Raw genomic sequence first — 25,969 nt, forward strand, 5'->3', positions numbered from 1 at the left:
GGAAAGCCTCGTTTTTTTAAAGAATACTCGTTTCTCTCGGTATTTTTCTGTGTGCGGCTTTCTGGAGGGAACTGAAGCCACCGAAGGTGGACAGTGAGATGCCCCCACTGTCCTTCAGCTTGTCTCGCCGGTTTTCGGCTGGAAAGCATAGGCAAGAGCAGGAAGCTTTACCCAGACACCAGGAGCCAACCACCGAGAACAACCGCCAGAGACTAGAGTGGCCCAAGTCGTTGCGCGGCTCGCTGATGTCACTCGACCGCGCCGGCTCCGCCCCAGCAAGGCTTCCGGAGTGAGCGGAGCTGGGCTGATAGTCTGCAGTATAAGGTGGTGCCCGCCAAAATGTCGCACTTGGAGAGCGTGGTCCTCTGTCGAGAGGCCCAAGTGTCCACTTTGCAGTCCCTGTTTGGAGAGGTATTGTAGTCAGACTGCTTCCCAAATTCCAGAGGCGAACGCGTCCTTGATCTGTTCAGTTTGGGCGGAATAATGTGTGAATTGCGAGGCGGTAGGCTATCCCCTTATTTTAAGATGGAGATGCTGTAGGACTGTCCCACACTCTCCCAAAGAAACTTCTCAGTCCATTTTAAAGGAGACTGCAGAGGAAGAGCTGGACGTTGCCTAGGAGATTATGTGAGCTCCAAATAGCTACTGCAAGTTGCTGCTGAACTTTGCTAAACACTCTGTTTACCTCAAGACCAATTAGGGTAACGCTGTGTTTTAGCCTTTCAAATCCCGCAGCTTTTCCAGAATTACAAAAACCAGGAGAGGTCTCGCTTGGGTTTCTCTCCCTGCCTACCAGATGACATAATTTAGAGGGCATAGGTTATCCTCTGAAGTGAACACAGCTGGGGATTCCTTTTCATAGGGAGGGGTAGCATTCGTTTTTCTAACTTGCCTTGCATTGTACTCATTAATTCGAATTAATCGCACTTGGATCTTATCTGGAAGATGAGTAAATACAAATAGCCATTTAGTTTGTCTTTAAAAATGTACTTTCGTCCATTAGAGTTTTGGGTGTGAGTCTGAGGTGGCAGGTGAAATATTCATGGAAAAGTACTTCCTTCCATCTCAAAGGAGTCATGTTAATAATTCTAGAGGTCAACTGCATCTGCAGTTTCTAGTTATAAGGCTTTCAATTATAGCTACTTGTATTATTGAAATATATTGTTTATGCTCTGTACATTCCTTCATTGGACTTGATAAACCCAGATTACTCTAGATAGGTAGTGCTGATTTAGCAGTGCATCCCAGAAAAGGTTTCATCTTTGCTCTTACTTCAAACTACGTTTAACAAAAATAATAATTTTTTTCCTTCAAGGATGTTTGCATGTGGAAAATACAAAGAACCACTATAGCAAATAACTCCAGAAGAAAACAAAAGATTAGTCCATATGTTTAGCAAGTGTGTATTTTCTGAGCACTGGCTCTGTGTATGGCACTGTGCCAGATTCTGTCTTGTGGCAGATGTTGGGGAAAAGTTAATTGACAGTGGTGCAAAAGTTCATTTCAACTCTAGCTAACAATGTAGAAGTTGTTTAAAAGGGGAACTTGCTGGATAGTTTTGTCCTTATCTTGGCACACTTAAAGTTATCTGGGAAGAGAGAACATAACTGAAAAAAATGCCTCCAACAGATAGGTGAGTCTGCAGGACATTTTCTTGATTAATGATTGATGTGGGAGGGCCCAGCCCATTGGGGATAGTGCCACCCTGGGGAAGAAAGCAAGCTGAACTAGTCAGTAAGACACCTTCCTCCATGGCCTCTGCTTCAGTTTCTGTTCTAGATTCTTGCCTCAAATTCCTGTCCCAATTTTCCTTCATGATGAACTATATCTGTAAGTTGAAGTAAACCCTTTCTTCCACAAGAGGCTTTTGATCATGCTATTGATCATAGCAATAGAAGTTTGTATGGGCAGGGAATACTATACAAGGCACCAAATAGTAGGTGTAGACAAGTGTGATAGGATTCCAGAACAGCAGATTTCATCTAGCTTTGGATAGAAACAAGAACAAAAAACCTTTGAAGATTGTCATGACCTTCCTTTTTGCTTATGAAATGATATCTGAAATTATTTTTAAATTTTATGTCACCCCAGTAGATTTTTGAATCTATCAGAGTCTACCCTGTTTTACAGTGGAATCTGTGCTGCTCAGTAGCTTATAATTTTACAAGATAATTCCATAAAGGGACATACTTCGAGTTGAATTTAAGTTCAGAGTATTAAGAATTTATATATAAACCACTGAAATAACGTGGATTTAGTATTGTACTCTACTAATAAAACTTTAATACAAGTCGGTAAATATTTATTTTTGGTTTCATACAGACAGAACTTTGTCTTTTCTTTCCTAGAGACATCATTTCAGCTTTCCTTCCATCTTTATTTACGGACACACTGCCAGTGGGAAGACCTATGTAACACAAACATTATTGAAAACTTTAGAGGTAAGAATAACCCTAACCCTGATGTTAATGGACCTTTATTCCTAAGTTGCTAGAGAAGGAATGAATCTAGACAATTTGTTCCAGTTTACCTTTTACTAGAGTATCACCCACATAAAGCATTTCTGCCCAAATTTTTTGGAATACTTTCAATGTGTAATTTTTAAAACTTATTAGTTATTAAATAACTAAAACCTTGATATTAAAAAGTTTCAAGTTGAGGCAGATTTTTATCTCTTTTATTGCCTGGTAGTTCCGTACACAGGTAATAGCTTCTTTTAAAAATACTAGAATTTGCTTTTTAACATGATAAAATGTTTCTTTTTCACTTTCTATTTGTAATATTGATAATTCTGAATTTTCACACATGTAAAACTATGCATACTTTCCTCCTCTTTCCCTATTTCCTACTTGAAGGACTGAGTTTTTTTAATATTCTTTTTTTTTATCCTCACCCATGCAATAAGCAATCTAATAACTACATCCCATTGTAAAGTCATGACTTCGCCTGTATTTCCTCTTGTCCATTGCTTCCTCCGTTTCACATACCATTGCTTTCTCCAAGGATTTCTGCATGTCTTCATCCTGTAACCCATTCATACAAATAATCCATAGCAATCTTCAGAGCAGTAATCAGGTGATTTGCCCAAAGTAGAGTCTTGTAGACTCATGTTCCTCTTCTGGATTCACCACCCAGTGACTTCTGTCTGCAAACAAGGGCAAGTAGAGGCAACCCTTGGTATTGTTATGATAGCAAATGTTAACACATGAAAAACAAGTTACAGCTCAGTATTGCAAGCAGTTATAAAAGTGTTTTAGATGCTACTTATGAATATTATCATATACCTGCTTATGTCCTAAGCCAGCAGTAAGCAATATCTATTTGCGCAGCAAGTGTGTACACAGAAACAGGTGTGCAGGCCACGGCTTCAGGCTGCTAACTCTGGTCTAGCCTTAGCTGCTAGCATGCATGTTTAAGGTGGCCTGCTGAGGTGCTCTGTTTCAGACTCTGTCCTGTTCCTCCTGCTCCCTGGATCACTTTCCTCTACTTACCTGCTCTTCTTCCGGTATCCTCTTAATTGACACACGTTTATTTAGCCAGTTTCTTTTTTCTGCTTCTCTGGGAAATATTTCCTAACCTCGAATGGTATGTTAAAGTGGACCCATTTTGTGGCTTTAACACTTTTAGCTTTATTGTATCACAATATTTAGTCTCGGCTGTGATTGTGTGTATGAATATGTGTGTCGGAGTGTGTTGTGTGTCCTGGCTATAATTTTTTTATATATTGTTCCTGCAATTACAGTGCTTGATACATTTTAAGGTTTAGATATTGGTCTTTGATCCCAAAGAACAGCTTGCATTTTAAACACAGGTACCTGAGTTTCATATCTGACTTTAGAATCTGAATGTACAAGCCCTTTGGTTTGTGTATTTGAAACCTTGCATTTGAAAACTTGTTTATGAAGTATCCAGAAGATAAACGCTGAATAAAAGCATGAAAGTTTTATATTTAAGGGAAGTTTTATATTTAAGGATGTATTGTTTTTAGTACTTCTCTAGTAGGTAAAGTTCTCTAGTAAATAAAGTTCTCACTAGGTGTTTTAACATTCAAAAGTTTGGTTTCTTTATAATAATATTTTGAGAGAAAAATACAAGTTTACTTTGGGTGCTAGAGGAAAGCAAGTGAAAAACTCCTATCAGTGAACTGAGTTTAAGGAAGGGACTGTCTACAAAGGCTGAAGACATTCCAAGGGACTCAAGAAAGGACAGTATTTCATCATGACCTTTGTCATGATCCCTAGACCTCAAGGAATTGTAGAGACACACTGCTGCCCAACTCAGCAAGGCTAGCTGCCTTACTGGATGTGTGCTCTGCTGGGGCGCTGGCCTTTACAGCACAGTGTAGACACTGAAGCACCAAGCTGCTTCCCTAGCAGCTCTGCTTCCGTCCCTAGCTGCTACTTCCTGGACTTCCCCAACCAGGGCCTGATGGTGTACTTCCCATGGTCAGGTTCCTGGGGCACAGGGTACAGAGAAGAGCAAGATGTATATCCACAGAGGAAATCAGGGGCTCTCCAACAGAAACTCCGTTGTATATGTTTTGTTTTCCCTGTTTTGCTTTTTGTTTTCAGCTCCCACATGCCTTTGTGAACTGTGTTGAATGTTTTACTTCGAGGCTACTTTTGGAACAAATTTTGAACAAGCTGAGTCATCTTAATTCTTCAGAAGCAGAGTGTTCTACAGAAATGACCTGTGAAACATTTAATGACTTTGTTCGGTTGTTTAAGCAAGTAACTGGTGCTGAACATCTCAAGGATCAGACTGTATATATTGTAAGTAATTTAATATGATTATATAATCTTTAATTTGAAAACTGCAATAGATATACTTCCATATTTTTATTTTGAGTCTTATTTTATAAAGTGCCCTGTGGAAGGTGCTTTTGTGATATAAAAATGTGTCAGAGCTGCTGTTAGAAGAGAGGTTTGCCTAACAGAAGAGTTATATATAACACATATTCACATAAGACAACATGCAGACTGGAATAAGTGGTAGCCATGGCATGCAGAGTACTGATGTTGCGATGTTGGCATAGCTTCATGAGTGGTAAGATGTGAGACAGACCAAAGAGAATGAGTCTGATTATTAGTTGTCCTGACCCGCAGGACAGTCAACGGGGTCCCCGGACCACCTAGGAGAGAATGGGGGACAAGAGACGCAAGAGACAGACAGCAAGACAGTATTCTGATCAAGCTGTCAAATTGTATTGTTTTACACACCACAATATAAAGGAAAGCAAGCAGGATGTAGGGATGGAGTATGAGGGGGCAAACATTGTCTCCGGGGAACATTCTCTCAGAGGGCAAGCACTGTCTCTAAACATTGTCTCTAGGAAGTAGTCTCTCAAAATTATCTCTCAGAATCTCATGACAAAGCTGGCTAGATTTCAAGGAAGCTGGCAAGCCAAAATGATCACAAGGAGGTGAAGTGGAAAGAGATTGTTATAGTAACCTAACTGTAGGTGAACTCTGTTTATTCTAACCAACTCAGGTGAGCTCTGTATGTACTGACCAACTTGCTACTTGGCTAACTTGAAAGCTAGTATTTTTCCTTCTAAAAGCAAGCTTGAGGTTTTGAGATCTGTGTGAGAATGGCTCCTGGTAATTAGTTGCTTTTCTCATTGTTGGGACCAAGTACTGAACAAAAGCAGCTTCAGCGAGGACAGGTTGGTTTTGCTTTCATGATCTAGCATGGTGATTTTATTTTGGAGTGATGAATGTAAAACTGGATTAAGTTACCAGTACAGGTATCAATAATACAGATGAGTCTTGGACCTGAGTTCTGTGGCATTGCATGTGTTTATGTGAACAGATAGGAAGGAACAGACATGAAGACTGAGAAGTTAGTGATGTGCTAAGTCTACACACCAGATTTCATCTGTGGCTCAGGCTTTAGTAAATACTTTAGCAATAAAGATGGAAGGAGTCTGCTTTAAATATGGAGAGATAGGACACTGAAGAAATGAATGCCCATAAAACTCCCTTCCCATAAAAGATCCTAATGCCCCTAAGACAGTCTGTCCCCAGTGTCACAAAGGTTTCCACTGGAGAAAAGATGGTACCTCCCTACATGATAAAAATGGTAAAACACTGAAGCCTTTAAACTTAAGAGGGTACAACCCTCTGTCCCAACAGTAAGAGATAACTGCTCCCATATTAGCTTTATGGGTGTTGGAGCACCTCAAAAGACTCCCACCCAAAAATAACCATCAAAATAGATAACAAGCCTTCATGGATATGCCACAACAGATAAAGCTGACTATAGTCCTTCCTTTACTAGCTATCAATTCAAAGCCTTCTGCACACAATACAAAATTGCCCACAAACCCAGGGCCACAAAGAGAGTGCAGGGCTATAGACGCTTTGCCAGGCCTTCCCTTTCCTGCGCACCCTCAGGTTTTCTTCATTGCTGGCATCGTCAGAACTTGTCTGAAAGATGTAAGACAAAGCCACAAACCAGGGGATAAGAAAATATTCTAACATGAGCTCTGCCTTTTCTTCATGTGCTTCAGAGGTTTCTTTGTTTTATAGAATATCCAGTGTTCTTAGTTTGACTTAGCAATCAGGACTGTATTGGCTAGTTTTGTGTTTCAACTCGACACAGGCTGGAGTTATCACAGAGAAAGGAGCCTACCTTGAGGAAATGCCTCCATGAGATCCAGCTATAAGGCATTTTCTCAATTGGTGATCAAGGTGGGAGGGCCTATTGTGGATGGTACCATCTCGGCTAGTAGTCTTGGGTTCTATAAGAGAGCAGATTGAGCAAGGCAGGGGAAGCAAGCCAGTAAGTAACATCCCTCCATGGCCTCTACATCAGCTCCTGCTTCCTGACCTGCTTAAGTTCCAGTCCTGACTTGATCCTACAATGCTGGATCAAGCCTTTCCAGGATTAGGGCCCTCTTCTTCCTTCTTCATGGGAATCATTTGATATGCTAATAGTATCTTCAGTGTTCAGAGCTTCAGGGCTAATTAATATCCATTTATCAATGATTGCATTCCATGTGTATTCTTTTGTGATTGCATTACCTCGCTTAGGATGATATTTTCCAGTTCCATCCATTTGCCTAAAAAATTCATGAATTCATTGTTTTTAATTGCTGAATAGTACTCCATTGTATATATATACCACATTTTCTGTATCCATTCCTCCATTGAGGGATATCTGGGTTCTTTCCAGCTTCTGGCTATTATAAATAAGGCTGCTACGAACATAGTGGAGCATGTGTCCTTATTGCATGCTGGGGAATCCTCTGGGTATATGGCCAGGAGAGGTATAGCAGGGTCCTCCGGAAGTGTCATGTCCAGTTTTCTTAGGAACCACCAGACTGATTTCCAGAGTGGTTGTACCATCTTACAATCCCACCAGCAGTGAAGGAGTGTTCCTCTTTCTCCACATCCTTGCCAACACCTGCTGTCTCCTGAGTTTTTAACCTTAGCCATTCTGACTGGTATGAGGTGAAATCTCAGGGTTGTTTTGATTTGCATTTCCCTAATGGCTAATGATGTTGAGCATTTCTTAAGGTGCTTCTCGGCCATCCGAATTTCTTCAGGCGAAAATTCTTTGTTTAGGTCTATACCCCATTTTTAATAGGGTTATTTGGTTCCCTGGGGTCTAACTTCTTGAGTTCTTTGCATATATTGGATATTAGCCCTCTATCAGATGTAGGGTTGGTGAAGATCTTTTCCCAATTTGTTGGTTGCTGTTTTGTCCTTTTGACGGTGTCCTTTGCCTTACAGAAACTTTGTAATTTTATGAGATCCTGTAAGACCCCCAAAAACTAAGGGTCCCCCAGCACCCCATGCCTCAGAAGGCAACACCCAAATCACTCGAGAGAAAGGGTCTCGATGCAATAGCATGAGGATTTCTTTATTCCAGAATTCTGGGTTCCACAGCCATACACTGCACAGGGGTGGAGGACTGAGGACCCTGTGCAACTGAAATCAGGGGTATTTAAAGGGGAAAAATCACAAGACAAGGGTTGGAGGCCACAATTCACAAGGCAAGGGGTGGAGGACAAAACATGCATGGGATGGGGAAGTATAGAATGAGGAAATAAGGAAGGTTAGAGATTATCTGGAGCAAACTTCCTTGGGGCTTTGTATAGTTAAACATTGGAACTAGAACAGGGTGGGCTATCTTTCTCAAGCTGAAAGCAGAAAAACCAGTTACTCTGTGCTGGGCTAGTTGTTTAGAGGTCTAAAAACATTGAGTTGGGGGGGGGTGTCTTTCATTCCCCACTCCTTCTCTTGGTAATAGTTCTAATATTAGAACTATAGAATTAAATCTCTGACTCTATATATTCTGGATTGTCCTGCCCTAATCTCTGATATTGTTGGCGTAGCATAAGAATCTTTATAGCACCTATACATTTCCCTAATAAAAGCTATTAACCGGTTAGTCACACAGGTTCCAATTGTAAGCAAAAGGAGTAAAATTACAAAGGGTCTCATCAAAGCAGAAAGCAGGGTGGTCAAGAGTATAAGATAGGGGCCTTTCCTTCAAGTCTCAAGTTATTCTGCGCAGTGGCATCTAACATAGACTGAACCTCCAACTTGGAAACTCTTTCTCCTGAATAGGCCTTCCATGCTCGCTGCCTCACTCACTCGAGGGTCTTGAGCCTAGAGAACAAAGGCCTGAAGAGCACAAAGGGTAGGAGAGCTATCTAATCATTAACACCAGTCTCTGTGGTCAATTTGGTGAGGGTTTCTTTCATCATGGTTCCAGCAACAGTTCCTGAAGCCTTTTTATACAGATCCAGTGCCTATCTGGAAGCAGTGAGGAGTTTCTGGCATGCCTGGAGCATTTAAGGCAAATCTCATATTGTGGGACACCTCCTGGGAGGGCCCAGTGGACACCAAAGGAGTTAGGGTATCAAAGAGGGGGAGGGTCTCTAGGGGGGGTCAGGTTAAAATGATAGGGGCTCTTCAGAAACAAGGGGAGAGGCACCACCCAGCCTGAGCCAGTCTCCAAGGTCAATTTAGTTAAGGTCTCTCATAGCGTTTTGTTTATTCTCTCTACGTGCCTTGAGCCCTGGGGACAGTACATCCAATAATGTTTTCAATTAGTCCCCAATATCTCTGTCAATTTCTGACTTACCTTAGAAACAAAAACAGAACCATTATCTGATCCAGTTACCTTGGGCACTCTAAATCTTGGGAAAATTTCTTCTAACCTTGGCAGCTGTTTCCTGCTTCAACCCATCTAGAGAAAAGTATCTATAAATGCTGGAAGATATTTTATAACCATATTCTCCTGCCTTAGCTTTTATAAAATCTCTTAATATATTCTAGGCTATTCTCTTCTAGGTCTTTTGCCCTGTCTACTCTTTACTGCATAAGCATTTACTTGCTGGCATATCTTACACTATTCTATTATCTCTCTAGCCTAAAACCTGAGTCATAAATATATACATTTGGTCCCTTAACTGCCAGAACAAAGTTGTTTTTTGTTGTTGTTTTTTTTTTTTTTTTTTTTTTAATCTCCTAAATGAGTCCATCTGTGCGTTTGGCCTAGTGAGTCTTTGGCTTACTTTCTGGGGAGTATAGTTCTCCCTTCTTGTGTGCACCCTCTCTTGGTAATAGTTGGTAGGGTGGTTAGCAATTTCAGTCCTTTTTTTAAGTGAGGCTGTTCCTTAATTTTGTCCCATTTCCCAATGGGTGTCTCTTACAGACCCATAATCAGTATAGGCTCCTGCATATCCATTCCTGGAGCCACTTGCTCTGCCTGGTTATTGCCCATTGAGTCTTTTCCCTTTGAATGTCCTGGGCAGTGAATACTCACAGTAGCTGACTTCATTAGGACATCTAAGAGGTCCAAGATTTCCTGTTGGTTTCCTCTGATGTGAACAGTCCTCTTGGCATATATCCCTGTGGACATGGGCTGTGGCAAAGGCATACCTGTTATCCATGTGGATGTTGATTTTCTTGCTGGTTCCAAGTTTCAAAGTCTTGGTGAGGGCAATGAGCTCCACTTTCTGCGTTGACATGCCAGGGGGTAAAGATTCTTCTACCCAGATGCCGTCCACCATAGCAGCACCTGCTTCCATCATGGAGAAAAGTTTCCAGTCTATAGCAACTTTCAGCAGGGGTCAGTCTCTCTTTTTGGGCCAGTTAGCTGCAGCCCGTTGGGCAGGAAGCATATCTGCCCCCCTCCCCATTTTGAAGAGTATGTCTTACTCCAACAGAGAGTAGGAACAGTCTGGGGTGACCCTAAATGAATGGGCTACCCATCCCATCCCTAGGTCCGCTGTTCTTCAGGTAGTACATTTTGGTGCCAGGGGCTTCTTGGATCCAAGATTTTTTCTTGGAAACAGCACCATTGACTTGGAAGACTGAGTGTCGAGCCCCTGTGTCCACCAAGAACTGAGTGGGTTTCTCTTTCACTCCCACAGTTATCCTGGGTTGGGGGAGGTGGTCAGAAAAACCCTTCTCCCCTACTCGCTGTCTTCACCCAGGGCTAACACCTGGGTTTGCCATTTGGGGGCACTTTTCCCAAGACCTGGGAATTCCTGCTCCTGGCTTCTATTTCTTAGGGCACACTCTGGCTCACTGGCCTCTTTCCTTATAGTATGCACAGTGATCCTTTTCTGTCTCCCTTTTCTGCTTTTTCTAACTATTATAGCCAGGATTCTCTATAGCTTCCTTAGTTCTGTCATTTTCTTTTTCTCTGTTTCTTCTCCTCCTCTGTCTCCCTGTCTCAGCAAACTGTACTAAATCTCTCTACAGACTTTCTCAACAACGTATATTAAATCCTTCTACAGACCTTCTCAGCAACCAAATCCCTCTAGCTTCTGAAGCTTTTTCCTGATATTTCTACTAGCCCTGTCTATAAGAGCCATTGTCATAGTAGCTTTATATTCTGAGCCCCTGGAGTCATAGCATGTATATTGGCAGAATGCCTCTATGAGCTGCTCTAGAAAAGCTGCAGGTGACTCATCTGGTCCCTGCTTAACCTTATATACCTTGGTCAAATTCGTGGGCTGACATGCCCTCGAGACCTGCCAATGGAGTCTGGTGTTGGTCTGTCAGATGCCTCTTACTTTTTGTCTGAGGGGGTAATCTTTTTGGCTTCCTGTATTACAAATAAAACAGTCTCAAAGAGATTAATTAGTCTCTTGGGAAATATACCCTTAGTGAGAGAGCTACCATGGTATCAGGATAGGTGGTCTCAGGTCCTCTCCTGCTCCACTCTGTGGTCCTCTCTAAATAACAATTGAGCATAATTATTACCATTTTGTAAATTATAAATTATAAGATAGACATAACACCTAGTTTATCATCCCTGTCAATTAAACAGAACCCTTTTCATCTGTATTATCTTAAAAGACTGTCAGAATTAACACTTAATGTTGCATTCCATAGCTGCCTGCCACTACTACGAACTGGATTGCTGGAACTTTAATGTCAGTCAGACCTTTTAACATTTTGGGCAAGCCCTTCCCCCAAGACCCCAGGCTGAGTTCCAGCAAGTCATCTGGTGGTCCTTGCCTCCACAGCTTGGGCAGCTGGGTGGGTCACCTGCTTGATTCAGGAATTCGTAGACCTGGAAGAACAATTAGCTTAACCTTCACTCAGAGCTTCTCCACCCTAGGATAAAAATTCTTGCTGTAACCTACTTCCCTATTATGCCCCAACTTCAGATTCCTGCCCGAAGCCAGGGATTGTCCTTAGCCAATGTCAAGTTCCTATCATGTGGCATGACTCCCCAATATGACTCTGTACAACTTAAGAATTAATATTGTAAGAATTGACTCATGTCCTGGCTTTAAATTTTATGTCACCTGGAAAATCATTTATTTAAATCTATATCAGCATTTTCAGGATTAAACAACTTGGGCTGTCTGTGAGACTAACAGTTTTCAGTACCATCAGAAATCTAAGAGTGACCAATATTAACTGAAAATATATAGAAAGCTTAACACAGCTTTTAAGACTTATACCATGGATTTTTGAAGTTTTTGAAAACCAACTATCTATGTAAAGTAATGTGGACTGTTGTCTGTTAAACTATCTTCAGCTATTTCTTATTAAAACCTACAAAACACCCTAACAATAAACTCAGAGCCTGATATTTCTTTTGACCGTAAACTCAGAGGCTTAAACATCTCAGATAGGTAATAATAACAAAGAACTGGGTGTAAATCCTGTACCTTCAAATTTTTAGTATTTATACCAATGAAAAACTTGATTTTGTATCAAAATAAAACCTGTATCAAATAAGAACTTATGCCTTGAACTTAATACCAATTGTAAAGATTTTAGTATCACAAAGACAGATTTTTTTCACTTAATATTTGAGAATCTAGTCTTCTGGAGGTCTCGCTTATTTTGACCTCTCTCCAGAGGAACAATATAACCACAAAGTTTAACATCACATCGATCATAACAATTTAAACAAGTTAAAATGAAAGAAATAAACCATTTGTACCAACTTAAACCCAAAATTCTCGCACCTGCCACATTGGGCATCTTGTTAAGACTTGTTTTCCTTTTCAGGGGGCATCAGAGCCCAAGTATTTTGTCTCTCCTTTTGTTCTAAGTTGGCACCTTGAGTCATGTGACCTGATTTTGGCACCACAGAGTTGATTTTCAGTCAAAGTCAAAATAATATCGTCCGTCTAAGTCCAAGAACACAAAACACGATACAAAACAACACCACATACACAACCTGACCCTGCCACTGTCAGGCCTCTAGATTCAAGAACAGAGAGCAAGGAAAATCACACAATTTGCCCCTAGAGGGGCCCAGTTTCAGACACCAGGCATCCCTGCACACATAGCAGGGATCAGATAAAACAGATTTCAGCAAAGCATGGCTTCCACCATTACTGACTTGCTGTTTACAGATGGAGGAGAGCCTTATTCAGCTCTCTCCTGTGTCTAAAGCTTACTCCAGACCCTCATGGTCTCGACTCTAGCAGCTGCCAGTCGAACGCACCACACCAGAAGGTTGCAAGCAAAACCGAAATTTTCAGAAAGGCTTATAGACACAGACTGACACACAGTGAGACAGACAGAAAACCGTGGCACCCATCTAGTGGTCAAACTGTAGACAAAGACACACAAAACTGACAAGTGTTCGCCTCCACTGAGATGGACTGAACCAGAGCAGAAAACCAGATGGCCTGGAGGGCGTATAAGTTCTCCAATTCAGTAGAACTACCGTGTCCTCTCCAAAATTCAGAGGGGAATCTTCCAGGGTCTCTGGAGTTCCCCCAAAATACCTGGGAACATCTCCCCAGGTCACAGCCTGTGGTACAGAGCACGTCTGCTCACCATGGTCCTCTGGTTCTCACGAACCCGAGAGGACAGCTGTCCACCGAAAACTCCCATCTCCTCAGTTACAGAAAACCGAGCAGTATAGACACTCAGGACACAGACAATAGCCAGCACAAACACATTCCAGAGGGGATCCCCTTTATCTCCGAGTTGATTCTCGCATGTGAAGGAAAGTCACACTTCCCAGCCCATGCACCAAGAAAAGGTAATACCCCCAAAAACCAAGGGTGCCCCAGCACCCCACGCCTAGGAAAGGCAACACCCAAATCACTCGAGAGAAAGGGTCTCGATGCAATAGCATGAGGATTTCTTTATTCCAGAATTCTGGGTTCCACAGCCATACACTGCACAGGGGTAGAGGACTGAGGACCCTGTGCAACTGAAGTCAGGGGTATTTAAAGGGGAAAAATCACAAGACAAGGGTTGGAGGCCACAATTCACAAGGCAAGGGGTGGAGGACAAAACATGCATGGAATGGGGAAGTACAGAATGAGGAAGTAAGGAAGGTTAGAGATTATCTGGAGCAAACTTCCTTGGGGCTTTGTATAGTTAAACATTGGAACTAGAACAGGGTGGGCTATCTTTCTCAAGCTGAAAGCAGAAAAACCAGTTGCTCTGTGCTGGGCTAGTTGTTTAGAGGTCTAAAAACATTGAGTTGGGGGTCTCTCAATCCCATTTGTCAATTCTTGATCTTAAAGCATAAGTGTTCTGTTCAGGAACTTTTCCTCTGTGCCTATGTCCTCAAGGGTTTTTCCCAGATTCTTTTCTATTAGTTTCAGTGTGTCTGGTTTTATGTCAAGGCCCTTGATCCACTTGGAGTTGAGCTTAGTACAAGGAGATAAGAGTGCATCAATTCTCATTCTCCTGCATGCTGACCTCCAGTTGAACCAGCACCATTTGTTGAAAAGACTATCTCTTTTCCACTGGATGCTTTCTGCTCCTTTGTCAAAGATCAAGTGACCATAGGTGTCTGGCTTCATTTCTGGGTCTTCAATTCTATTCCATTAGTGCACTTGCCTGTCACTGTGCCAATACCATGCAGTTTTTAACACTATTGCTCTGTAGTATTGCTTGAGGTCTGGTATACTAATTCCCCCAGAAGTTCTTTTACTGTTGAGAATAGTTTTAGCTATCCTGGGTTTTTTGTTATTCCAGATAAATTTGAGAATTGCTTTTTCTATCTCTGTGAAGAACTGAGTTGGGATTTTGATGGGGATTGCATTGAATCTGTATATTGCTTTTGGCAAGATGGCCATTTTAACTATATTAACCCTGCCAATCCATGAACATGGCAGATTTTTCCATTTTCTGAGGTCTTCTTCAATTTCCTTCTTCAGAGACCTGAAGTTCTTGTCGTAAAGATCTTTCACTTGTTTGGTTAGAGTCACACCAAGATACTTTATATTGTTTGTAGCTATTATGAAGGGTGTCGTTTCCCTAACTTCTTTCTCAGCCTGCTTATCCTTTGAGTATAGGAAGGCAACTGATTTGCTTGAGTTGATTTTATAACCTGCCACTTTGCTGAAGTTGTTTATCAGCTGTAGGAGTTCTCTGGTGGAGTTTTTTGGGTCACTTAAGTATACTATCATGTCATCTGCAAATAGTGATAACTTTACTTCTTCCTTTCCAATTTGTATCCCTTTGACCTGCTTATGTTGTCTAATTGCTCTAGCTAGAACTTCAAGTACTATATTGAAAAGATAAGGAAAGAGAGGGCAGCCTTGTCTAGTCCCTGATATTAGTGGGATTACTTCAAGTTTCTCTCCATTTAGTTTGATGTTGGCTCCCGGTTTGCTGTATATTGCTTTAATTATGTTTATGTATGGGTCTTGAATTCCTGTTCTTTCTAAGACTTTTAGCATGAAAGGATGCTGAATTTTGTCAAATGCTTTTTCAGCATCTAATGAAATGATCATATGGTTTTTTCTTTGAGTTTGTTTATGTAGTGGATTGCATTGATGGATTTCCGTAGATTGAACCATCCCTGCATCCCTGGGATGAAGCCCACTTGATTGTGATGGATGATCGTTTTGATGTGTTCTTGGATTCGGTGGGCAAGAATTTTATTGAGTATTTTTGCATTGATATTCATAAGGGAAATTGGCCTGAAGTTCTCTTTCTTTGTTGGATCTTTGTGTGGTTTTGGTATCAGTGTAATTGTGGCTTTGTAGACCGAGTTGGGTAGTGTTCCTTCTGTTTCTATTTTGTGGAACAGTTTGAAGAGTATTGGTGTTAGGTCTTCTTAGAAGGTCTGATAGAATTCTGCACTGAAGCCATTTGGTCCCGTGGTTTTTTGTTTTGTTTTTTTTGTTTTTTTGTTTTTTGTTTTTTGTTTTTTTTTTTTTTTGATTGGGAGACTTTCTATGACCCCTTTTATTTCTTTAGGGGTTATGGGACTATTTAGATGATCTATTTGATCCTGATTTAATTTTGGTGTTTGGTACCTGTCTAGTAAATTGTCCATTTCCTCCAGATTCTCCAGTTGTGTTGAGTATAGGTTTTGGTAGTAAGAACTGATGATTTTTTGAATTTCCTCAGTTTCTGTTGTTATATCTCCCTTTTCATTTCTAATTTTGTTAATCTGGATACTGTCTCTGTGCCCTTTGGTTAGTCTGGCTAAGGGTTTATCTATCTTGTTGATTTTCTCAAAGAACCAGCTCCTGGTTTTGTTGAGTCTTTGTATGGTTCTCTTAGTTTCTATTTGATTGATTTCAGCCCTGAGTTTGATGATTTCCTGCCTTCTACTCCTCCTGGGTGAATTCACTTCTTTTTGCTCCAGGGCTTTCAGGTGTGTCATTAAACTGCTAGTGTATGCTCTCTCCATTTTCTCTTTGGAGGCACTCAGGAGTTTTCCTCTTAGCACTGCTTTCATTGTGTCCCATAGATTTGGGTATGTTGTGTCTTCATTTTCATTAAATTCTGAAAAGTCTTTGATTTCTTTCTTTATTTCTTCCTTGACCAAGGTATTCTTGAGTAGAGTATTGTTCAGTTTCCATGTATATATGGGCTTTCTGTTTTTGTTGCTATTGAAGACCACTTTTACTCCATAGTGATCTGATAGGAGGCATGGGATTATTTCGATCTTCTTATATTTGTTGAGGTCTGTCTTGTGACCAATTATATGGTCGAGTGTCCTATTTTCTTGAATGTCATAGCTGCATGAACTCCTGGATAGGGCTAATGGTGTAAGTTTACAGAAGCAAGATAAGCTTAGCTCATTTCCAGTTACCTTATGGGGCCAGGATCCCCTATTCAAAGCCTTTTTGCTAGCTCTAAACAAAGGGCGGGCTCTGGAATCTGACCTTTTACCTAGTTTCTAACAAAGGGCACAAAGAGAGGGCTCTGGGGGAGTGTTTGGGGCTCCTTAGAAGGCTGGAGTTAGGCTGTATTTTCTATTCTTTTGATTGCAAGTTTTCATGTGGGTGCTGGGAATTCAATGCAAGTCATCTGGAAGAGCACCAAGTGCTCTTAACCTCTGAGCCATCTTTCTATCCCCAAGTCAGTTTTTAAATTTTTAATGCAAATGCTAGTAAAGAATGCAGTGACTGCTATAATTACTAATAATTACTACCATTTCTAGGATGTAAGCAACTCACTGTTGCTTTTATACTACCTAGTGCAAATGTTAAAATGATGGGGAAAGACAAATAGCATTTTAATACTATAAAAATAGTTTCATAATGTAAGAACCAAATGAGGTCATCTCTGTAGAAGTTGAAATATCTAAATATGTAGAAGTTGTCGTAGAGAAGGATGATTCAAAGATGTAACTGATAGACAATAAGGAGGTTTGGTCCCAGGCTGTATGGCTGGCTTTAGCAAATAGAATTTGCAGGGCTGCTGAGATGAGAAAGGAGAGCCAGGGTGAGGATGGGGTAGTAGCCATGTTTCAGATCCCACAGGCCAGAGAACATACCCAACAAGCATTTGTTACTATCTGAACATCAAGGTACAAACGTGTACAGACGTTTGGTGTAGCACGTTCTTTTCATTAAAGTGATCATTTTTTTAAAGTTAGTCTTTGTTGTAGATTAGAATTTATTTAAATGAAGATTGATGGGAAATTTTCTAATGAGAATGTGGAGTAAGAAAACTAACTTCTATGTTTATTGCAGTAAGTCGTAGTTTTAATTTGTCTTAGCTAACTAGGAATTACATATTTTAAATAAGATTATTCCCATACATTGTTACAAGCTCTCTGTTACCAAAATGGATATAAAATATCTGAATTATTCAGGAAAACTATATACACTGAATCTTAATTTTATTCCTAATTTAAGTTATTATGTAATTTGCAATAGTAGAGGTAGATGTTTATGATACTAAGATAGGCAGGCTCCTTTGTAGAAAAGGGGACTTTAATTCTCTGCAAAAAGTGCACCAGATAATACAGACTATCTTGTCATGTTTTAAAGCTAAGAAGCTATCAATGGCTTGAAAACATGGGAGCCAGTTTGAGGAGGATCAACAGTTTGACAATTAAAAGCTAAGTTAAAACAAGCAGGTACTGACTAGAAGTTTCCCCTCTGCCTAACTTGTGTCAGATCAGGTGCTCTGCAGGCTGTGGGGTTGGGGGGAATCACCAACACATATCCCGCCTATAAGCCCAGTGAGCTACAGAACACAGAGGCTGGCAAGACATGCCCACTGTTGCAGAAGTGTCCATAAAAGCTTTGGGGAAAAAAAAAAAAAAAGAAAGAAAAAAAGCTTTGGGAATATTCTGTCACTAACTGATTAATAAAGGTCTATGATTTGCCAGAAGAATGATACCCTGGACTTAAATAGTATGTAAATTTAAAGAGTGTTTTATTCTGTAGAATTCTCACATGTTGGGGGTCTCCCATTACCAAGATAAACCAAGTGAGCTTGTATGATTTAAAGTACATTAGGGGAATTTTGGGGTGAGTGAGCTTTATCTTATTTTTATCTCTAGGCATTTTTGAACCATTACTGGGGTGTGGGGGCTGGAAACTGTTTTTTTGTTTGTTTGTTTGTTTGTTTTTCTAGTAACTGACTTGTCTGGGCTTGTCTGGACTTGCCCAGTTCTTAGACCTAGTCTCTTAAACTGTCAACTTGAAGCCTATCTTGGAGTCAGACTAGTCTTTTTATTTTCTCTTTTAGTTTTGGGCCATCTTGAATCTTTGAGATATTTAATAAATCTGTTCTTTAACAAACCTAATTAAAGTATTAATGTAGGGACCATAAGTCAAAGTTAATACCAGTAGGATCTGACTTGTTTCTTTTTGACTAAGGCCATTGATTTTTTTTTTTAATTATTTTATTTATTTATTTATTTATTTATTTATTTATTTATTTATTTATTTTGACCATCCCTCAGTGGTCAACATAGAAATAGCATTCTTTACTTAGGGCTGTACAGAGTTCTCTTTGTTGGAGCAACAGCAAGTCTAGACCTCTTTTGTTTTGTAAGGCTATTTTTGTCAGGGAGGATAGGGAATCCTGTAGGGCCATGATGGACTTTTTAAAAAATCTCTTTTATATGATATGATATTTTATATATAGATATAGATAGAGATAGAGATAGAGATAGAGATAGAGATAGAGATAGAGATAGAGATATAGAGATATAGAGATATAGATATATAGATATATAGATATATAGATATATAGATATATAGATATATAGATATATAGATATATCATCATCATCATCTGTAGTGTCTTGTAGGGTTAAGGCTCCTATTCTAGCAGCTCCAGCCAGTCCTATGTCAAGGAGAGAACCTAATAACACAGTGGAAATGGTCACCCTTTTAACTCGATTGTTTAGAGGTGTTAGCTAGTTGAAGACATCTTCTTTAGAGTAATAAGTCAGCTGAGGAACTTTGGAAAGGTCGTGGAACACTTGCTCCTCCCAGAAGGGAGAGGCTAAATTACATTTCACAGACCACAGGGAGTTCCCTACAGCTAGGGAAGACCCAGAGTTATTCTGAGACCACTGGCCACCTACCTCATTCCCTAACAACCAATTAGTATAAAGGTAACACTGTTCTGCCAATCACATTGTGCCTAATGGTGGTTGCACTGAGGACTATATAAAGGCCTGCTGGTGGTCGTTCTCTCCCCATTTGCAAGGTGACCCCCAACATGCTATATTAAATAAAATTCCTCTTGCTTTTTGCATCGATTCCCATATCCATGTTGTTCACTTAGGGGGTTTCAGTAAGTTAAGGCTCCCGAGTCTTACAGTATAAGCTGTACTAGAACATAGTCGTATTTCCATAAATGTATGGAGTAAGTCCCAAAGTACAAGGCCACCAAGTATTCTATGGGGGTAACATGTATCCTGTAACAGTAGAAGTGGGGATAGGAAGAGTCCCTGTCTGGCAACTACAGTTCTGGGTTAATTTCAGGGTGAGAGGAATTAAGAACCCACGTCTAATCAGCCTTCTTACCAACCACTGTGAGCTTGATGACAGGGTTGTTACATTGCCCCCCTGGGGTACCCAGAGAGTAAGGGAGACTAGTGGCTTGTGTCTCAAAGCAGGATCAGGAGCACTGGAATCTCAGCTTCCGCAGGTCGATGGGGCATGGGGTGACCTTTCATCATTCCTGTGACAGTTCACCTGGAAGTCTCCTCCATGGGACCTCAGCTGCTGAACCCTCGCTCTCCTGGCAGGCTTAACGTGGGAATGGTGTATCCACGTCATGATCTCGTCCACCTTAACAGCCATAGACATGGTCAGACAGGGTATGAGATCCTTTCCAGGAAGGTTCTACAGTCTTATAAAGTATCTCCTTAAAGATGGTGGCTGAGTTCTTGAGTCTTCGAGGCAGGCATGTATGTCTAAGTCAGTTGTCCCTTGAAGTCTGTCTCTAAATCTTGCTATTTAAAGGCAAATAGAGACTGGCTTTGGGGTGTCAGAGGCTGCAAAGTTATTCAGTGTGACTGAAGCCTCTAAGGGATGTCAGGGGTAGATGGTTTAACAAAAGTCATGTTTACAGCTGACTAGTGTTCTCTGGCTTTTGGGTTAAAAGGAGAGGTCTTATAGGTTTAAAAAGTCTTTTTTGATATTTCCTGGGGTTTTTATTTGTTTCTTTGTATCACTTGGCTCACCTTAGATAAATTTGTGGGCTGTCTAGTGGCCTCTCAGAGGCCCCTGATCAGAATCTGGCAGTAGGCTCAGAGCCTCTCTCTACCTTCAACATTGTTAAAGCCCCAGTCAGGTCGAGTCAAAGGAAAGGCTGCATGGATATCAGCCTGGACTTGAGTGGGCAGCCCATTTGATCCCCGAGTCAATTTCCTGGTGGCTCTCATGATCTGTTCTCTTCTGTCTTGAAGAGGACCTGGAGCAGTTGGTGACAGTCAGCGTGATTGAATCTAGAAGACCTGTGAGAGCTGATGGTCTTTCTAAAAATAGGGAGTTTTGCAACTTCCAGTTGTAAAGATCATTACTGGCAAATGACACATATGTCATAAACTATCTCCCCTGAGCATCTGGTGATCCCGTAGCCCAGAGGGGTAAGTTTGTAGTAGAGTTGGCCCTCTGGGCAGTACAGACCTATGTGAGGTAAACTCCAAGTGGAATCAGGAGAGTTGGGGGTCAGGGGCTGCTCTTCCCTCCATCTGTGCTACCTGGGCAGAAGCAGCAGGAGCATAAGGAGGGGGGCAGAGCTTCTCCTCGGGAGCAGAAAGGGGGAGCAAGGCAGGGGCCCCAGGCTGACCCTGTTTTAGAGGAAGAAGGGTAGGGAGTGACGAGGCCCTTTAAAAAAAAAATGTCTCATTCAAACAGGGGACTTTTTGACCAGGTATTGTTACATGGTGATATATGGCACTTGGTCCAGTTGGCCCCAGGCCTCATAAACTAAACCTTTACCCTGTAAATGATGCAGAGATAGAAAGTCCCCTCCTGCCATGGATAGGCCATTCATTCCTGCAAAAGATGATTAGTATGAGGGAATGAACAACCAGACCCAATCTTCTGTGACTTGAGCAAAGTCCTCAGGCCCAGACCCAGTGGGGTGTTTTGTGCCTGCCCCATCTTAGGAATTAAAGGAACATTTGTATGAGAGGACACAAAGCACAAACAGAATGCACACAGGCAAACACAGAAGATATTCCTGGGAAAACAAAAACAAACCAAAAGGCTGTCTAAGGCAGTCTTCATACTATGCATGTGAGGCCCATAGACCCACAGCCGGTACAGAATACAGCTGAGCACTAGCAAGTTCTGCTTCTGGTAGGGGAACAGGAGCATCCTCCATTGTCCCTGGCCAGGTGACAAAATACATGTCAGCTTTGTTCCTCTCAGCCTCTGGATTAAACCTAAAACAGAAACACAAATTAAACCCCAAACAGAAGCAGATGGACAAGACAAAAGACAACTTGGAGCCCTGACTTACCAATTGGAAAAACACTCTACTATTTGGGGATGGGGTGTCTCTAGGGGATCCCAGATGAGCCCCCAAATGTAAGGTCTATGATTTGCTGAAAAATGATACCCTGGACTTAAGTAGTATGTAAATGCAAAGTGTTTTATTCTGAATAAGTCCAGCACAGTGGAATCTCCCATTTCCAAGACAGACAGCCAAGTGAGTTGTAGACCCAATTTAGAGTGCATTAGGGGATTTTATCTTATTTTATCTCTAGGATGTTAGGACCGCTACCAGGGTGTGGGGAGCTAGAAACTGGGTTGTTTTTTCTAGTAACTGACTTGTCTGTGCTTGCCTGGGCTTGCCTGTGCTTGCCTAGTTCTTAGGCCTAGTCTCTAAACTTCCAGCTTGAAGCCTGTCATGGAGTCAACCTAGCCTTCTCTCTCTCTCTCTCTCTCTCTCTCTCTCTCTCTCTCTCTCTCTCTCTCTCTCCATTCTTTTTTTAATTCAAAAAGGAATTATTCTTATTTTCTGATAATGTTGAAGATTTACATGGAAAATAATTCTGACAAAGTTGAAGAAATACATAGAAAAACACATTAAAATTGACAATTTTCATGGAAAATTAAAGGGTAAAATGGTAGACATAAAAACATTGCTAAATTAATTGAAAAAGGAAGTAAAAACATTTTATGATAGAATTGAAGATTTACGTGAAAATATTTCTGGTAAAATTGTAGAAAAATATAGAATAACATGTTAAAATTGAATATTATCATGGAAAATTACAGATAAAATGGTAGGCATAAAAATATTTCTAAGTTGATTGAAAGTGGAATCATAAACATTTTCTGATAAAATTGAAGATCTACAAGGAAAATATTTCTGATGAAATTCAAGAAATATTTAGAAAACATGTTAAAATTGACTATTTCATGGAGAACTTTACAGATAAAATGGTAGGCATAAAAATATTCCTAAGTTGATTGAAAGTGGAATTATAAACATTTTCAGGTAAAATTGAAGATTTACATGGAAAATATTTCCGATAAAATTGAAGATAAATTTCTGATAAAATATATAGATAAACACATTAAGATTGACTATTTCCTGGAAAAAATTATACAGATAAAATGGTAGGTATAAAAATATTCCTAAGTTGATTAAAAGTGGAATTATTATCAGCATTTTCTGATAAAATTGAAGATTTACATGGAAATATTTCTGATAAATTGAAGAAATATATAAAAGAACACATTAAGATTGACTATTTCATGGAAAAATTATACAGATAACATGGTAGGCATAAAAATATTCCTAAGTTGATTGAAAGTGGAATTATAAGCATTTTCTGATAAAATTGAAGATTTACATGGAAAATATTTCTGATAAATTGAAGAAATATATAGAAAAACATGTTAAAATTGAAGATTATCATAGAAAATAATACAGATAAAATGGTAGACATAAAAAACATTACTAAGTTAAATGTAAGAGGAATTACATTTTATGATAAAACTGAAGATTTACAAAAAAATTAAAAATAATAAATAAAATAAAGAAAGAAATTGAAGATTTACACGAAAAATATGTTAGTCTATGTCTTTTTATTGGGGAATTCAGTCCATTGATGTTAAGAGATATGAAGAAATAGTATGTTTATGTGGTTACTTTCTTTTGGGTTTGTTGTAAGAAGTTTACTTTCTTGCTTTTTCTAGGGTATAGTTTCCCTCCTCCTTTTAGCATTTTCTATCTATTATCCTTTGTAGGGCTGGATTTGTGGGAAGATATTGTGTAAATTTGGTTTTATCATGGAATATCTTGGTTTCTCCATTGTGATTGAGAGTTTTGCTGGGTGTAGTAGTCTGGGCTGGCATTTGTGTTCTCTTAGGGTCTGTATGAGATCTGCCCAGGATCTTCTAGCTTTCATCATCTCAGGTGAGAAGTCTGGTGTGATTCTGATAGGTCTGCCTTTATAAGTTATTTTCCATTTCTCCCTTCCTGCTTTTAATATTCTTTCTTTGTTTAGTGCATTTGGTGTTTTGGTTATTATGAGCCAGGAGGACTTTTTGGTCTGGTCCAATCTGTTTGGAGTTCTGTAGGCTTCTTCATGGGCATTTCTTTCTTTAGGTTAGGGAAGTTTTCTTCTGTAATTTTGTTGAAGGTGTTTACTGGCCCTTTAAGTTGGAAATCTTTGCTCTCTTCTATACCTATAATCCTTAGGTTTGGTCTTTTCATTGTGTCCTGGATTTCCTGGATGTTTTGGGGTTGCAAACTTTTTGCATTTTGCATTTTGCGTTTTCTTTGACTGTTGAGTCAGTGTTTTCTATGGTATCTTTAGCACCTGAGATTCTTTCTTCTATCTCTTGTATTCTGTTGTTGATGCATCTATGTTGCATCTATGACTCCTGATTTCTTTCCAAGGTTTTCTATCTCCAGAGTTGTCTCCCTTTGTGATTTCTTTATTGTTTCTACTTCTATTTTTAGATCCTGGATGGTTTTGTTCAGTTCCTTCATTTGATTGTGTTTTCCTGTAATTCTTTAAGGGATTTTTGTGTTTCCTCTTCAAGGGCATTTACCTGTTGCCCGATATTCTCCTGTATTTCCTTAAGGGAGTTATTTATGTCCTTCTTGAAACCCTCTATCAGCATCATGAAATGAAATTTTAAATCCAACTCTTGCTTTTCTGGTGTGTTGGAGTATCTGGGTCTTGCTGTGGTGGGAGAACTGGGTTCTGATGTTGCCAAGTAGTCTTGGTTTCTGTTGGTAGGGTTCTTGTGCTTGCCTTTTGCCATCTAGTTATCTCTGGTGTTAGTTGGTCTTGCTGTCTCTGGCTGGAGCTGTCCCTCCTGTGGGCCTGTAAGCCTGTGTCCATACTCCTGAGAGACCAACTCTCTTCTGGCAGGGTCTGTGCACAGAAGGCTGTGGAACTGCCTGGCTCCCTGGTACAAATGGCAGCCCAAAGGGAAGACCCAGCCTAGCCTTCTCAATTAGATGTAAGGCCTATTTTTGAGGAGAAAACTATAATCTAAACTTGTCAGAACCTGTGGCTGAAGATAATAATAATAGGCCCAAAGGGAGAACCTATTATTATTTTCTTTGCTAAATGGACATAATATCAAACTGCCTTCTAAGTCTTACCTTTATACCAATAGCTGAGAACTCATTAGAGAAAGTATCCCTAAAAAGGCATCTGTATTGTAATGCCTCTACAAGGCTCCAAGAACAATGGAATTGGGGTCAGAGATATTGTAAGAGCCAGAGCTTGGGAAGGCCAGGGACAAAGCAGTGTCTTCTGAATATAGCAGCCATTGAAATTATGAACTAACAGCAGCTTTAGTCATCTGTACAAGCTTAAGCCCAGTCAGCATTCCATCATGGATAAGGGAGGAACTCATGAGGTCCTTGTCTCTAATTGGCAAGGTAATAAGCAGTTGCTAACTAGTTTCCTATAGCTAGTTTTCTTCAGGGCTGTGACCCCTGGTCGGTTGCCCATGCACCACTGAATGACTTCACATCATGAGCATAGGCAGCACTAACTGGACTCAGGTATTTAAAAGGAACAAGGGAAAATAGAACATGAAGTTTTGTAGGCTGTGGCTAGCTGGCAGTCCAGGAGGAGTTTGAGAAGTGAGGGAGGCTTATGGTGAAAATACACTGTACCAAGTTCTCAAAGAATTAACTTGGAAACTTTTTTTTTCCAAGACAGGGTTTCTCTGTATAGCCCTGGCTGCTCTGGAACTCACTCTGTAGACCAGGCTGGCCTGGAACCCAGAAATCTGCCTGCCTCTGCCTCCCAGCGTGCTGGGATTACAGGCATGCGCCACCACTGCCCGGCTCTTGGAAACTTTCAATGAATTAATGAATAGAAACATTAGATAAATAGTTAAAAAAGTCATGGAACTCCAATTTGTTGGTTACCTTGAGAATGTAACTTATTGCACTACACTGTAGGCAAGTAATAGATATAAAGAAGATATCAGGTCCTAGTTTCTGAAACCTGAAATACTACGTTACTTGGAAAAAGGATCTTCACACATCAAGTTAAGTGAAGGATCTTAAGGTGAGGAGATTACCCAGATATTCTGGGAGGAAAGCAGACTCTAATCCTAAATGCCAGTACATAAGAGGATCAGAAGGGAACTTAAGTGCCCTATAGGGGTGGGCAAGACCAGACTGTAAACACTGTAGCAGATCAGTCCGAAGTTAGAGGATATTTATTTGCCTTTAAGATTGGAATATTGTAGGTAACATGCCACAACCATCTGAACCAGGCTACCAGAAGCTGGAAAGGGCAGGAAATGAATTCTCTTCAGGAGCTACAGGAGATGCTCAGTAAGAGGGTCTTTAGGGTTTTGACT

At 40.4% G+C, this 25,969-nt stretch overlaps 1 protein-coding gene across 1 annotated transcript in view; it reads left to right on the forward strand.

The window, feature by feature from the left end:
- Positions 1-270: 270 nt before the first annotated feature.
- Positions 271-25,969, forward strand: part of Orc5 (origin recognition complex subunit 5) — a 70,004-nt gene continuing 44,305 nt past the window's right edge. The window contains exons 1-3 of the mRNA XM_052173080.1: positions 271-411; positions 2,349-2,441; positions 4,572-4,772. Coding sequence (XP_052029040.1) covers positions 340-411; positions 2,349-2,441; positions 4,572-4,772 — 366 coding nt within the window. The 5' untranslated portion in view covers positions 271-339. The remainder of the gene's footprint in view (positions 412-2,348; positions 2,442-4,571; positions 4,773-25,969) is intronic.

Source organism: Apodemus sylvaticus, chromosome 2 (assembly GCF_947179515.1).
Source record: "Apodemus sylvaticus chromosome 2, mApoSyl1.1, whole genome shotgun sequence".
NCBI lineage: Eukaryota > Metazoa > Chordata > Mammalia > Rodentia > Muridae > Apodemus > Apodemus sylvaticus.